This window comes from Tachysurus fulvidraco, chromosome 12, assembly GCF_022655615.1.
Source record: "Tachysurus fulvidraco isolate hzauxx_2018 chromosome 12, HZAU_PFXX_2.0, whole genome shotgun sequence".
NCBI lineage: Eukaryota > Metazoa > Chordata > Actinopteri > Siluriformes > Bagridae > Tachysurus > Tachysurus fulvidraco.
In genome coordinates this window covers 5,887,240-5,902,355 of record NC_062529.1, presented here as the reverse complement: position 1 = coordinate 5,902,355, position 15,116 = coordinate 5,887,240, and the positions used below count along the sequence as shown (strand labels likewise).

The 15,116-nt window shown below is 35.7% G+C and overlaps 2 protein-coding genes across 6 annotated transcripts in view; one reads left to right on the top strand and one right to left on the bottom strand.

Moving 5' to 3' along the window:
- dnajc17 (DnaJ (Hsp40) homolog, subfamily C, member 17) overlaps positions 1-1,828 on the bottom strand; it is a 53,010-nt gene extending 51,182 nt beyond the window's left edge. Inside the window, exon 1 of the mRNA XM_027173644.2 lies at positions 1,635-1,828. Coding sequence (XP_027029445.1) covers positions 1,635-1,712 — 78 coding nt within the window. The 5' untranslated portion in view covers positions 1,713-1,828. The remainder of the gene's footprint in view (positions 1-1,634) is intronic.
- A 5,339-nt stretch (positions 1,829-7,167) lies between these two features.
- Positions 7,168-15,116, top strand: part of inf2 (inverted formin 2) — a 33,825-nt gene continuing 25,876 nt past the window's right edge. Inside the window, exon 1 of one of the 5 annotated variants that reach the window (XM_027173642.2) lies at positions 7,168-7,495. The gene's annotated coding sequence lies outside the window, so the exon portion shown is untranslated. The remainder of the gene's footprint in view (positions 7,496-15,116) is intronic. The other 4 variants (XM_047821352.1, XM_047821348.1, XM_047821350.1 and 1 more) reach the window with 4 other exon arrangements.

The following is a 15,116-nucleotide window of genomic DNA, read 5'->3' as shown; positions in this document are numbered from 1 at the left end:
CAAACACTGATCTGTATTTTACTGGAAAACACAGTTCTGATATAAAACGTGCTTGAAGCCAAACTCTATCCCACCACTGATGCTTTAGTTAGTTACTATGAGCTCAGCACCACATTCGTCCTTGAAAAAGCCAAAAGTGTAAATGATACATCCCTATTATACAAGCGTGATTTTATCAAGGCCTGAAGTTAAATTTAAAGCTTACACACTGGTAACACAACCATACAGGCACTTCAGAACCATCTTCTTTATTAGTAAGCATGATATCTTCCTATAAACTAGTAACCTGAGACATGCAAGGGTCTACCTGCGACCTGTGTGTAGGCACTAAAGACAGGAAATAAACCAGCAGGAAGAAGGAATTACAAAATAAGAGCTGAAAACCTTTTCTTTGTAGTAACATGGCTGTCATTCTTGACATATGAGAAAATCTGTCAGCTGTCACTTTTGAACACAATGAAGTTTTTAATATACTTTGAAACCTGTAATGGTGTGAAATGTAGAAAGGTTTTTAATCTCTCCGCCCTAACAAAAAACATTCAGTCTGCCTAAAGAAATATAAAAACATGGCACTTTTAGTTTAAACCCACTCATTTTTCAAGTGATCACAAATATTGGAACAAGTGACTGACAGGTGTTTCTTGTTGATAAGAAGGTGTTTTTTGTTTTTTTTAACTAATAAGTAAATAAGTGTTAGTTTGTGTGGGAGTTAAATATAAATAAAAAACTAAATGAAAAACTAATTAAAATGTATAAAATGAATGTTAATAAAATTATTCACAGGTCCGGACACAATACATTTCTTTACAGTATTTTATTATATGTTTAGTGTGTGTGTATATATATATATATATTATATATAGTCTATTTGTATTAATTGTGCAGGTTCTCAGTTGGTCTTCAGCTGTTTGTTTTTGCCAAGGTACTACAAAGAAAAATTAGCATTACACTTCATAACATCACATGTACATAATATTATAATATAATACTATATACCTGTTATAATTACCTTTCATTTTAAAGCTCTAAGTAGTAGATATATGTACAGGGATCTCAGCTGTTCTTAAAATTCAATAAACAAAACCGTAACCTTAAATTTGTAAAGGCAGACAAGTTGAAAAACAATATGCTAAATGTGCTTTTGATGATAACTATAAATGTACATCTTCTGTACATAGTTATTGTACATAGACCAAGTGCGGTTTGCTGCCTTTTATTTTATTTTTTTGAGAGTGGGATGTAATTGTAGGATGTAATAGATGATATATTGTATAAAAGTAATAAATATTCACTATTTAAAAAAAAAGATGCACAGCCTTGCTTCCTGGTCCATTTAAATGATATTTAATATTTGTCATGTTTGAAAACAAATGTAAATAAAGGACGATATGACAGAGCAACCTGTCAGCCACATGACTCAAGACCACTGACAGACCGTAAGAGTCGAAAGCTAACACGACAGCCAACTAACACAATGTTTGGTCTTTAATGTTGATTTATTAATTCACTGTAACGGTGTTTAAGTCATTTTATTCCCCACATCACGTCCATCACAAACACCAGCCGGTCAGGACACCGCTAGCTCTACTCACTACCACGAGTCTTAATAATCATCTGGGACTTTTTTACTGCACCTCTTTCTCTGTCGCTCTTCCTTCGACTCCGAGTAAACCGTACAGGTCCATCTGTAATAATTCTTTTGTAGAAGCCATTTTTTTGTTTTTTGTTAAATAACTAGCAATTAAAACTCATCGCTATTATAAGCTATTTTGAAAATGTAGCACAGAATAAACGCTTCCGGATTACGAGCATGCAAAATAAAAGTCCTTTGACCCGTTGAATACGCACATGTGTATCACGTGTTCATGTGTTATATGACGTAACATTACATGCGTGACGTAAAAATACTACTCCAGATACTACTATTTCTATTGTGACGTATTTTCTTTCAATTTGTTTAAGATTCATAATACAGTGAGAAAACAATACATTATCACATGTAAATATTATCACAGAGTCGCCATGAATTTCCTCATGTTTACACAAAAACATGCATACAGGTGACTAAATTGTCCCTAGGTGTGAATGAGTGAGTGATTGTGTGTATAGTGTCATGTTAATTATGAATTAGTAGTAGTAGTAGTAGTAGTAGTAGTAGTAGTAGTAGTAGTAGTAGTAGTTGTATCATGAGCCACATGTGAAAAATGTATACACATTTATTATCTTAATTGGATAAAAAGTTGTACAAAAGAATTTATAACAGAGCTTTAATTTAAGAGCTAAACATTGTTATTCTTGGCCTTTAAATATGCTAACGTCTCTGTACTAGAACCCTTAAAATTCTTCAGTTGTAACTCCAGGGAAATACTTATAATCAATATAGATACAAAAGTGTTGTGACTTCTCCATATATATATATATATATATATATATATATATATATATATATATATATATATATATATATATATATATATAAAATATTAGCACTGGTTCACTAGAACACAGACTAAAGGAATGATAGCTTTTTAAAAAGTTATAGTTTATAGTTTTATATATATATATATATATATATATATATATATATATATATATATATATATATATATATATATATATATATATATAACAGGACATCAAGAGGAAGTTCATTCCTCCACCTTGGATGCCAGAACAGAAGAGTCTACCTACCTATCAGTAGGTGGACAAGCTTTGACAAATTACCCGTAGGTGTAAATTAAGTGTGTGAATGTATTTGTGCGTGCAAAATGATTTACCATGGACCATATTGGCCCAGTGTGTAACCAGTGTGTATTCCTACATTACACCCAGATGGGCTCTGGGTCCATAAAAACAGTGGCAGCAACAGCAGCATCAGTAATAGTAGCAGTTGCAGTAGTAGCAGCAGGTAGCTGTGGCTCAGTGACTCTGACCCCAATTTCCCAATGTGAAGGAAATCATTTCACTGTGCTGCATCATTTCATGGTGCCCTGCTGATAATGGATGAATATTACTTCTACTACTAGTGATAATAATAATAATAATAATAATAATAATAATAATAATAATAATAATAATAATAATTTATAACTATTATTATTATTAAGTTCCAGTGTCACCAGTTTGTTAAAAGCTGTTTCAGTATAGTTAAAATCGGAAAAAAAAAAAAAAAGCGGTTACAGAAAGCGCCCAGCAGATGGCACCATTTGCTAAAACTGGCTTGATTAACAGAAAATTTTGTCAGGCTTTTTGTAAGCTGACTCAAATCATGACGTTTCTGCTTTAAGGGGATTCAAGCTATTTTCTTTCCTTCACTCATTTCACTCAGGTTCAATCCATTGTCCATCTTAAGAGTATCCCTGTCCTGCACACGTCAGTGTTTAATCTGCTTCCAACATTTTAGATTCACTTCAGTGTAGCCTTGGGACCCTGTGAACTATTGTAACTCACTTCTGGCAGATCTTCCCTGTGTGCAATCAGACAACTCCCAACTGCTCCAGAAAGTGATTTTCCACTCATTCTGATGCAACCAGCTGCCACAAAAAATCACATTATTATGTGAAGGGTACTGAACTTTAAACAATTAAAGTCTCACATGATCTCAATATAAAGACACTTGGGATGCTCCAGAGATTGTTATAGAATATGTTTGAAGAAAGATCATCTTCAAGAGTTCTCAGAACAAGCCCAGGTAAAACCTTTAAAAAATGTAACAATGGTTTGATATAAAACTTTTAAATTTCCAAGTGAGCATTATTATTTCTGCCATACTGTTTTCCAAATGGAAATTAAATTGCACAACAGCCACCAGTTGTCAATAATGGGTCAAGAGGGGATTAGGTAAAGAAGCAAACAACATATGATATGTAGTTCAAATTCAATCTAATTCAATTCTCCTGTATAACACAACACAAACATATTTTGGGAGGCCAATACGTGTGCACTTATGTCTTTTTTTGCACTTGTAGTTGTGTTATATCATGTCAATTTGATGTTTAGTAAAGGTTTGATGATGATGCCCAGCATGCAGATAGAAAAATCTGAAGTTTTAATTACTTTCACTCCATTTGTGTGCCAGTAATGGTAAAGTTTCTGGTTCCATGCCTTCCTGCATACACATTTATGCCAAAGTCTCTGTACCAAGAACCCTTTCATTTCTTCAGTTGTAACTCCAGTGCTATGAATAAATATGTAATTCAGGAAGAGGTAGATTTTCAAAACATCTAGATGAAGTCCATGCCAGGACAGAAAAGAGTCTACCTTCCTATCTTGCCTTCAATCGTGAGAGATGGTGGGACCAGACAAGCTGTGCTAGAAGATCTGAGGGAGCATGGTAAGTAAGTAAGTAAGTAAGGTTTATTTATATAGCACCTTTCACAGATAAAATCACAAAGTGCTTTACAAAATATAACAATAAAACTTAAAAGTACAATAAAACAATCTTACAAAGTAAAAAGAGAAATTTATAGAGATGATAAAACTACAATTATAAAACAATAAAAACACACTACAACAGGGATGAAACCATAAAAGCCCAATCAGCTAAAAGCTTGTCTAAATAAGAGTGTCTTCAGTTGCTTTTTAAAGGAATCAGCAGAATCAGCCACACACAGAGACAGGGGCAACGCGTTCCACAATCTGGGGGCCACAGACTGAAAAGAAAGATCCCCCCGAGTTTTAAAATGGGTTTTAGGGACCACAAGCAGATTTTGACCTGATGACCTCAATGCTCTCGAAGAACCATAAGGGGTCAACAGGTCAGTGATGTACCCAGGAGTATTCCCATGAAGGGCTCTATAAGTGAGGACCAAATTTTTAAAATCAATTCTATATTTGATTGGTAACCAGTGAAGAGAGTATAAAACTGGTGTGATGTGAGATCTTCTGCTGGTTCCAGTTAAAAGCCTCGCTGCTGAATTCTGAACAATCTGAAGACGATTTAAAACACGTTTGTTAAGACAGGTAAAAAGTGAATTACAATAGTCCAAACGTGAAGAGATAAAAGCATGTATAATCATCTCTAGATCTGCATTGGACAACATTTTCCTCATTTTAGAAATTTAAACCAACATTTTAGCTTTTAACCAACTGTCCTGAATGTTGACCTAAAGACATGGATTTATCAAATACAACACCAAGGTTCCTGAGGCTTGACTGAACAGAAGAACCCAAAGAACCAAGATGTTGTCTGATCTGTGGAATTTTCTTATCTGGGGCAATGATCAAAGTTTCCGTCTTTTTCCGGCATGGTGCAGTGTCTGCATCAGTGTCTGCACCATGCTGTTATCTGCAGCTACCTGTAGAGGGAACACAGCAACATGGGAGGTGTGGGAGACTTTAGGCAGGTTACAGTCACTACATTTTGGATCATTTGAAGCATTTTATTATTGCCACATATATTTTAGATATACATTACTACACAGTGAAATTCTTCCTTCTTCAGAACACAGGGTCAGCAATGTTGGAGTGGAGAGGGTTAAAGGCAGCTTGCAGAGCGGTAGAGCTGGCAGAGTTGGTAGACCTGACAGCAGAGATTTACAGAAGTCCGATGTTGAAATGACAAGAGACTGAATAAGCTTACAAAGTGGCCTGTGTGGTAAAAAGCGAATTCTTCTGATGTTCTTCTGTGCATGCTCTCAGGGGGTTTTGGTGTTTCCTCTTGATACTCTGGTTTCCTTCCCCAGTCCAAAGACATGTGTTGCATGCTAATTAGCACTGATAAATAGTTCTTTGTGTGAATGGGTGTGTGAGTGGTGTCCCCACCTTACAATAAACAGCTCTCTCTCTAGCCTGCATTCGCATTCATAAATGCATGGAGTCTCCCTGTGACCCTGTGTAGGATAGGATCTACCCTACAGAAAATAGATGCAGGAATCCATTGTAAACACATACACTGTAATTAAAATATTTTGCATGCTGTTTAATCTCTTCATATATCTTTGTAAATTCATAATAGCAATGTACTGAATATCCACTCGATATTAGGTCAAGGAAGCTCATGTCCTTCAAATGTTTATGGAAACCTGACCATCACAGTCACACCACCATGCTGTTTTGATCATAGATCATACTGTTGCTCCTACATAAGTTTGTACATGTTTACAATTGCTCTAGTTGTACACTGTACTTTATAACATACAATATGCACACTGGTCACAAGTTTGTGTATTTTGTGTATTTCGTCTTGTAGTGTATTGTATTGTCTGTTTGCACTGTCCTTGTGTCACACTGTTGCACTTGTTTGCTTTTGCTTGGTAAAATTCTTGGTCAAAACAAATTTCTCATAATTGACATCATACTTAAACCAAATCTCTCATATTTAACACTATGTAAAATTATAAGGTAACAAAGATATACTGTTTGCAAGGCTTTTAAATGAATTAGCTTTAAATATAATTATTTATTTAGGCTTAATCATGAATTCCCTTCAAAAAATGTGGCCTTTACCAAGTGAACTTTTGTGCTGACGTCTCAAATACCATTCATGCTTCTCACCAGCATGTTATTTAAAACATGCACCTCTTTCACTAAAGCCTCTGCTCTGCTCATGTGTTGGCTTGAGGCACATTTTTGTCTCAGGTGTGACCAGATAAAAATCATCTTTGTATAAAAGATTTTGGACTTCTTGTCCACATTTGTGAAAACATCTGCTTATTTATGCCATTTCTCAAACTCAGCAGTGTAATTCATAAAAATAAAAAAATAAAAAAAGATGAGGGGAAGCTCATGAAAGCTCATTTTTAATGACTGAAGAAAACACACGTATACACACAAACAAAGAATCTAATTTATCTCAATTATAAACGATATTTTCATCATTTTCAGTGGAACTATAATAAAGGTAATTTATTGTAACATTGTTCATATGGAAAGTTATATTTAATGTTATATTATTATAGGTATGTATATATGAAGGTAAATTGTGCCTCAAATGATTAATGCCATGGAGAATGAAGTGTAGTGATTTACTGAAAACACTGGAAGTTACAGAACCTGAAGCAGAAATGTGAAACTGAGATCATCATAAATGTTTCCACAAGGTCAAATCAGTCAAAAATTCCTAATGTTGTAGGGACATATGGTTGTCAGCAAGACGGGCGCGCGCGCACACACACACATACACACGCACACACCCACACACACACACACACGCACACACACACACACACACACAGAGTACAGCAGTGGTCGGGACGTGGCTCCTGATGAGCCAGCAACTCCAGTGAGGGTGGAGTAACCAAAACTGTGTGTGTGTGTGTGTGTGTGTGTGTGTGTGTGTGTGTGTGTGTGTGTGTGTGTGTGTGTGAGAGAGAGAGAGAGAGAGAGAGAGAGAGAGAGAGAGAGAGAGAGAGAGAGAGTATGAATCATGGGCTCACATCTCCTCTCCATCGCAGTAGTGATAATAGATCATACGGAGCAGCTCTCCTGCTTATGATGTAATGTGGATGCAGGATAACATAGGAACTATTTACTGAAGCACTTTAAAGAAACAGAGGTAAGTCTGTCTGTCTATCTGTCTGTCTGTCTGTCTGTCTGTCTGTCTGTCTGTTTTCGCCTTATATCATGCTGTCATAATGAAATAAACACCGATTCATGGCGAATTCGCTTTCCGAAGTTAGATGGTTTAGAAAAAGAGCAGATCAACAAACCTAATATTCGCCATATTTAGCAACTTGAAACAATGACATTTTCAGAGCTCTCGCTTACCGTTATTACTCCATTATAAGACTGTTCTGTAGATGATAATAGCGCTGGTCATTTGGAAATAGTAGGCAATGTATACACTGCATTTGACCTAAATGAGTATATTGTTTATAGATACGATAGATTTATAGCATCTGTATCTCTGTATGTTTCTCTCAGCGTCTTAAACACTGTTCCTCGGGTTTCATGTGTTTTGTGGCTTTCTCCACATCTGTATTCGTGTACTGTAGGCTAGAGCTTGTCTAATCTTTGTGTTGTTGTGTAATTGCAAGTGTCTTGCTGATTGTGAGAGACACGTTGTGTACAAGTTCGATGTGATCAGTAGCCTATACATTACGCACATGCAGGTCACGTGACCACTGCACTGCCTCCATGCTGTTTTCCAGCTGCTTGACTCCTACATTAGGAAACTGTCCAGTGATGTAACACAATAGGTCAGGGGTATTTAACTAAAATTTGGGAAGCTTCAATTCTATATAAGTGAATTATTGTAATAGATTTAAGACAATTTCACATACTTTATAGTGATGTATCACCTTTGTATCACTTTTGACCAGTGCCATGGACTCCTCTGAACACATGATCTGACACATGGACAATAAAAATATTATTAATTTCTGTTTAATTGTTTTTATATTTACAGCATAAGAACCCTTAACCTCAACTTACAGAAGTGAACAGACATTAAAGATCAGTTATCAAAATTCAGCATAGTAGTCAGTACCACTGAGCTATCACAGTCTTTACATTATGAGTTATGTGATCATTGGGTCTCTTAACACATATAGCCGGTAACTAAAATTAAACATTTATGATAATCTGTGTAAACACTCCTCTGGTCCACTGAGCTGCATTCAGCTAAATCTCAAGTCCTCAAAACTGGTCCTTGCCCCCTGCAGTGCATGTTTTAGTGTTTTCCTTGCTCCCAACACACCTGGATCAAATGATCATCTTCCTTTGTTGAAGTGGAGTGTTAGAAAAGAAAATCACTTAAATAAAGCACAGGGATTACTATAGGATTAGGATTAGGAACCGGTGAGCTACATTTTATTAGGAACACCTGTAGTCTTAATTTAAAATGTATCTGTCACATACATAACCATACACAATATAACATGTAGTGAGATACTTGTACAACTGTCTTCCCTTCAGCGAGAGTAAAACAAGTATTAAACACGAGTTAAGGTGTTAAATAATAGCACAATTTAAGGATTACTTCACCGGATCACAGCTTAACTCCGTATTATTCACTCACAACGGTCTCCGTTTATTCATAATTATGCAATAAAAAGCATCCAATGAGAGGCAGTTTTGCATACAGAAATGCCTAGTTAATGAGTGAGGTCAGGGCATACGGGTGAGACTGGTTTAGCTGGAGTTGCATGATGCTATCATGTCAACCAGGAATATGTCCAACATCTTGTAGAACCCATGGCATTAAGAAATGAGAGCAAAGGGAATCGTTACCAAGTATTAATATAGTGTTCTTAATAAAGTTCTCAGTGAGTGTAAGGGGTTAAGCCACAACATAGTATATGCTAAAAAAAAAAGTAGAGTAAAGAAAAGTAAAGTTGCTTACCTGTACAACTTTTTCATATGCATATGGTAATCAGTTATGCTAAGGAATTTTTTAATGTACTTAGATTTTACATTTAAAGAAATCACAAATAATTCACAAATGACCCTCACTATGAACCTGTTTACTATACGATGTGTTCAAACATTTATTGATAATGTGTGGCCTTCAAGGAGTGATACGGAGTAAAGGCATTAGAGTGTGTTCTGAAATTAGTATCTAGTCAGATTAGATATATTGTGCAATCCCAACTCTGTTGTCCTTACTGTTGTGTATGTAGACACCACCAAGATCTTGCACTTTGGTATGAATTCAGTATCAGTCATTGCATCACTCACATAACAGAAACTTGCTCAGCTCTGTTCTTGTCTGAAGGACAGTATCAGATGTATCCAAAAAAAATTGTAATAAGGATTGGTATGTCTAGTGGTAAATAAGGAAATTCAAACATGTGAACTGAGAGGACTAAATGAGAGAACTCGCAAAAAAATATAATGGAGTCAGATGTTACGTTGCTATTTCTAAATGTAGTGAAGGCTAGGAAGTCATCGAAGCTCACTTTGAAGCACAAACAGGAACATTCGTTTTGTGGGAACAAAGCAGGAAAAAATCTGAAGTGTGAAAAACCTATCTTACAAACTGAAAAATATTACCATATAACTCATAGAGTGAAATGTAATAGCATATAATTAGCAATAAAAGAGTCTAAAGACTTCATTTACATACATATATTCAATCATAAGCAACTCTTGCAGAGGTTACAGACTGTAGTCAGAGCAGGTCTAGAAGACAGCATGATTAAGGAATACATTTATTATTATCTGTTCAGTGACTTATTATCTGCAGTGAGAAAGGATTGTAGGTGTGCCCCGAATCACATACGTATACTTTGTTCTATGCTATTGTGTAGTATAATTATTGAGTAATGTATATACACTGAAAACTCCAACACAAAGGAAAGAATTGCACTTCCAATATCCAGATAATGCACTTATTCATACAGAAACAAAAAATGAAGTGTGGGGGAAAAAAGTCAGAGACCACATTGAAAATCTTGGAAATAAACAGATTTTGAAATATTTAAAAAAATGTTTATTTACTTATTTGAAATTTTGAAATATTTGAAAAGACAGAAAGCAAATATTCAGTATCTTAAATATATACGGTAATATTCACGATTTTGCACTATTTCTAGGTTCCTATCTAAATGTAAGCAAATGTGTAGTTTTGACCATGTTATCTGCTTTGTACAAAAAGTCTTAACTAACTCATGTCTAATTTCCACTACTGAAGCATGTGTTCAGACATTCCTATGGATTTGATCTAAACTTGACAAGACTGCAAAGTCTGAAATTCATGTAAATATTTCTAAGAACCTTCTTTTTATTCAAGTTGTCTAACATAAATTGTCATGAATGTCATGTTGTATAAAAAATGAAACAATGAAGCATTTATTCTGTTCATACCTTCTGATTCCATTGTATTCATACAGTAGATGTATAAAGTGGTTGAGGGCACCTTTAAATTTTAGATGTTTATGAACAAGCACTTGGGGCATCTCAAGAGCAGAAAGTGGTTTGATCTCTCCAATTGTGTTTTTTTTTTCAATGAATATCTAGGTAAAAACTACAAATTATCACAGCTCTAAATGTCTACTTTCTATTCTTAAATGGATTGTAACATGACAAGAAAATTCAGTGTCGAACAAGGACACCACCAAAATAGGTGGATTTCTATTTTTTAAATTCAACTAATAATTGCGTGAAATGATTTTTCAAACATCTACAGTCTCTTGCAGTCTGGCATAGTGGTGGTACTGTACCACTGATCCTACATAGATACCATCAACATTCTGTGGATGGTCCTACATTGAAATCCTAAAGATTCCACTTACAAAAAACACCATACACCCAAAGACTTTAGTCACAAACTTCACTTGCTGTATTGATAAAAACTTCAATGTTCCTTTCTGAGGATTAAAACAGTACAGAATGATCTCATTCTGTACTGTTTTAATCCTCAGAATATAACTATGAAAGAATAGTAACTTGTAATGGGTTCCCCTTTGAGTCTGGTTCCTCTAAAGGTTTCTTCCCTTGTATAATTTTAGTGTCATTCATCTCTAGTATCACTACTGGATTTCTTGTTAGGGTTCTTGACCTTAATTGAAATGTACAACTGGATTTCTGCTAAGCTGCTTTCCATTAACAAAACTCCACCCAAAATAGTGCTGAAAAAATAGCACAAGTTATCGTCATCAGCAGTATTGCCACCGTGGGAGAGTACATAGATCTGTACTATAAATGATCGTTCCTAACTGGTTATGGAAAATTTTGAGTCAAAGGATTTATTTTCCACTTTGCAGAAGTGTGAGAGTAGACTGAAGATTCTGCAGGAGTCAACAGACTGAATTAATACTAACTTTGCTAGTGCATTCATTAGAAAAATACATTACACGCTGCCAAAAAAATACATCAGCAGCACTTCATATAATGGTGTAGTGAGGTAAATGTGAAAACAAGAAAACAATAGAAAAGCGTTTTAAATGGCATTCCACATCACAAATATCTGAAGAGTCTAATATGGAACAAATATCCTTAGACAGTTATACAGAAATATTAAAGCATTTAGCTACAGTACTTTCACATACAGTGATTTTATCGCAAGTTGCTGGTCACTGTGCAACCAGCATTCAAAATCAATTTTGCCAGAAAAATGAAACATTCTGGAGCGAGATTTGGTGTTTTTTTATATAAAATTCAGCAGATGATATCTGCATCATATCACATGAGATGAAGGAAACGCAGCATATGCACATTTTCATGGATTACGTGTGCTTTACTGTCTTTACTTCCATTCGTGGTTGCTGTACCAAGTTGTGCCATATTTGAATACAGTTCAACTTTCCTCAGCTTTGACACAGCTGGACACACCCACATTTAGTCACCAAAGTCATCGCTGTTGTTCATGTCTCTGGAGGTCAGCAGCTTTTACTGAAAATGAATGATCTTTGGTCTCTTTGTGGCTGTGAATCTCTATACTGTATATGTGAAGGTACAGTAGTATAAACGTCAGTGAGCTGAGAATGTTAGGTGCGGGTGTCGCACTAAAGGACCTTGCAAATCTGCAAAAAGTTTAATAGTTTAATTTACTTGTCCATTACTAAAAAGTAAAGCAGTAAGCATGCAGGTTTTCATTGTATTTCATTTTGGTCTTAGAGATGAAGAGTACAACAAATGAAATAGGGTGTGTAGGCTCATGAAAAAGACAATACGAAAAGATCTGCATGTAGGAATAGAGGAGGAGTCAGTAAAACCGATGTGTATTGTGTACTGGCAGTACGATTCAGTATTTACTTTATCTGAAATGCTTGTCTGTCTTTTTGGTTTTAAACAAGAAATGGCTCATGTTTGTTCTTTGAGATTGTACTATCAAGACAAGACAGTCATTTACAGAGGAAGGATGACAAAGTTCCATGGTCCCTTTAATCCAATATTACAGCCAGAGACTGGGAAAAAAAATAAGGAATGTTTACACCATGCACTAAGATATGTTCTTTTGGCTTCCTGACTAGAACAATACAACACAATGGCTGTCCTTGACTGACATTGTGTGACAGTGAACAGTTTTTCTTAAACATTTACAAAATGTTTGAACTTCTGTTTAACATAATTATATTATGTAAATATGTTAAATCTATAATGAATCCAGAAATCACGTTGATGCTCCTACTTATATATTTATATACCTATATATTGCTCAGAAGCTGCTGATTACACAATTCCAATTGTATTGCATAGCGATTTTAACAATAGATATTGTATCAAAGCAGCTTTACAAAACATAAACATGAAAGTGACGTGACATACAGCTAAGTATGGGGACCAATACTCAGAATTTGTTCTCTGCGTCTAATCCATCCAAAGTGCACACACACAGCAATGAACACACACCCGGAGCAGTGGGCAGCCATTTATGCTGCGGCACCTGGGGAGCAGTTGGGGGGTTTGGTGCCTTGCTCAAGGGCACCTCAGTCGTGGTCGGCCCGAGCCTTAGGGTTAGGAGTCAAACTCTCTAACCATTAGGCCACAACTTCCCCACAGCACAAACATAAACATAAAGCCAAACGTTTATATAAAGATTAATATCATACAAACATTCAGGATTAATATTTGATATATTTAAATGTGTTTGTATTTAATTCATCCCTAATGAACAAGGCTGAGGTGACTGAGGTGACTGTGGCAAGGAAAAACTCCCTTAGATGGTAAAGGAAGAAACCTTGAGAGGAACCAGACTCAAAGGGGAACCCATCATCATATGGGTGACACTGGAGGGTGTGATTATAAATATACAGTCCGACAAATGTAGTATTGATGATAATGTTGTTATTCTCAAAGACCACATGTAGTTGGCATCTCCTCTTAGTATGTCAGAATACTTCATGAAGCACAGTCCAAGTGGAGCTGGTAAATCTCTAGGTGTCTAAGGATCCTCACATGGTTGGCCTCATCTCAGTGAAGGTCCAATTTCTTCATGACATGGAAGACAATCGGAGCTGGTACAATTTCTGGATGCCTCGGGATGAGTAGAAAGAGAGAAGCAGTGGAGAAGAATTAGCATAGCTGCTGTTCATAATATTAGCAAGCAATACATAATAATGTACATGTACTAGAACACAAGATTATGGGATGTATTATGTGTATGCCTGGCTAAAGAGATATGTCTTTAATCTACTTTTAAACTGGGAAAGAGTCTGAGGCCCGAACACTATCAGGAAGACTATTGCAAAGTTTGGGAGCAATATACGAAAACGCCCTACCACCTTAGGGTGGTATAAAGGAAGTAATTTATTATCACACTCTCCAGTGTCACCCGGATGAGGATGACTTCCCTTTGGGCTGGCTCTTGTTAATGTTTTTTCCTCATATTGTTTCAGGGAGCTTCAGGCTTGCACATTAGGGATAAATATGAAATAAATTTCTACTTTTTATTCTAAATTTCTTTACTCCTGAAAAGCCACTTTGAGACAATGTCCATTGTTAAAAGCACAATGCAAGTAAAATTGAATTGAATTGAATTCTTAGCATATTAAATATCCGAGTACATATGGCTTATTTAGTCTCAGGAACGTTTCCAAATTGACAGAAATGTTTATGTCACAAACACACTGTGACTGGAAAAAGATGTGATCAGACAAATGTAGGTTAACACCCAAGAGAGCATTCACTCTTACACACTGCTGCGGTGTTAGCATCAACATTCAGGACATATTTTCCACTTCAAGTGTTTGTATTTCAGGGGAAGAACATGTCAGGATCACATGAGACACGGGGTCAAAAAGGAGAAACAGCATAACTTTGTTGTTATGGTAACGTGTTTCCTTTTTCACCATTGTTCAGCTTTAAATAGGAAGCACTGACACTGCATGGAAGTCCTTACATCCTGTAACAATGAATGCATTTGATCAAGTAATACATTATGTAATCGAGTAGCACACCTTGGGAATAAAAACTGGACCGCTCGTTGTCACTAGGGTGGGTCCCTTAGGTACACCCTTTGTACCTTTAGTATTTATCATTGCACTGTATATGTGTCAATTAAATTTAAACTTTTCTCTTATTTCATGCAAATAATGATCTTGTTAAAAGCCAGTTAGTCAAAGCTAATCTCACAAACAGGCTTAAATAAGTGATTGAAAAGAATGTAAATGCTTGCTGTCGTGTGCTTTTAGGTCTCAGTTGCAGATAAAAAAAATAAGCCTTATTCTTTTTGTTGAGTTAATAATTAACTTGGTATTAAAAACACGATTCTTAATACCTTTTTAATTTGGAGC